Raw genomic sequence first — 1,340 nt, forward strand, 5'->3', positions numbered from 1 at the left:
AATAAGAACTCTCCTTTGTCTGAGGGACTTGTGAGGGTACGGACCAGAGTCCATCCAGCAGCTCCCTCCCTTCCCACCCCAAAAAATCAAAGTTTCCTCAAGGTAGCTTCCACCAGAAGTGATGGAAAAGAAAATAATAATAATAAAAAAAAAAAGCAGGGGACTCCCCCATCTCCTGCAATCCCACCTAAAGAGCCTCTTTGCTTTTCAACTTGGAATCTTTCTTCCACTTCATCCTCCGGTTTTGAAACCAGATTTTGATTTGTCTCTCGTTCAGGCAGAGGTTGTTGGCGATCTCAATGCGCCTCCGCCGGGTCAGGTATCTGTTAAAATGAAATTCTTTCTCTAGTTCCAGAGTTTGGTAGCGGGTGTAGCTGGTTCGGGAGCGTTTACCATCCGTTTCTGAGGGGGGAAAAAAAATAGAATAAAATAAAAGGGAAGACACCGCATGGAAAGCCAAAGAAATTCTGGATGGATTTTAAATTATTTTTATTTACTTTTTAAAAAAATATATAAAAGCCCGGTTACAAATTTAGAATATACGGAAGTTTGCTGGGGCTGTGAGCACGCAGTAGCTTGAAATCTTTCATTCTGCAACACCTTCAGCCCCCCCAAGGTGTGTCCCTCCCTTTCCTTTCTAAAGCCCAGATCAAACACATGTAGATGAGCCAGAAGTGAACCTGTTTCCTCTCGGACAATAAGGAAGTGTATAAAAGAGGGAAATATCTTGTCTTGGGCATCTTGTCCCCTTTTCCTCCCCGCTCAGTTCAGTCCTGGGAAGGTGGAGGGAGAAAATCTCTCCACCTTCGCTTCTGGTGTCATTTATTTATTTATTTATTTAAAAAGCTCACCCTCAAAGAACATGTGTATTTCAAGTTATTTTTACCCCCCCCTCCCCAAAAAAATGGAATATCGCCTTTTATACACGTTTTGTTTCTATGATCCAATTATGCTGTCATAAATTTGGGCGTATATAGCCTCTAAGCCTTTTAGTGGACAGTTTTACGAGCAATTGATGCCTTAGTCGTAAAATTTACGACCTCAGGTTTTTTATTATTTGCCCCGTATGGCCTATAAAAAAAAAAAACCAAGGGAAAAAAAACCCTCCAAAACCAAAAAAAAAAAAAAAGAAAAAAAAAAGAAGAGAAAGTTTTTACCATGGCTCATGTGTAGTTTGGTCATCCAGGGGTAAATTTGTGGAGGTGGTTGCTGCTGCTGCTGCTGCTGCTGAGGTTGGGGTCCTCCTGGTTGTGCCGCTTGCAGGGGCTCGGCTTTGATTTCCCCCGAGCTCTTGGATCTCTCCTCCAGCGGCGGGTTCACACTCTTCTGCCTGTAAATCC

The 1,340-nt window shown here is 42.7% G+C and overlaps 1 protein-coding gene across 1 annotated transcript; it reads right to left on the reverse strand.

The window, feature by feature from the left end:
- Positions 1 to 187: 187 nt before the first annotated feature.
- Positions 188 to 1,332, reverse strand: PDX1 (pancreatic and duodenal homeobox 1; the record flags this gene model as incomplete). Its single annotated transcript, XM_009867950.1, has 2 exons — positions 188 to 402; positions 1,158 to 1,332. Coding segments are annotated over 2 exons (390 nt in total), but the record flags the coding sequence as incomplete, so codon positions are not given.
- Between the last annotated feature and the right edge of the window lie 8 nt (positions 1,333 to 1,340).

The sequence above is a fragment of the Apaloderma vittatum genome, unplaced genomic scaffold (genome assembly GCF_000703405.1).
Source record: "Apaloderma vittatum isolate BGI_N311 unplaced genomic scaffold, ASM70340v1 scaffold36290, whole genome shotgun sequence".
Taxonomy (NCBI): Eukaryota; Metazoa; Chordata; class Aves; order Trogoniformes; family Trogonidae; genus Apaloderma; species Apaloderma vittatum.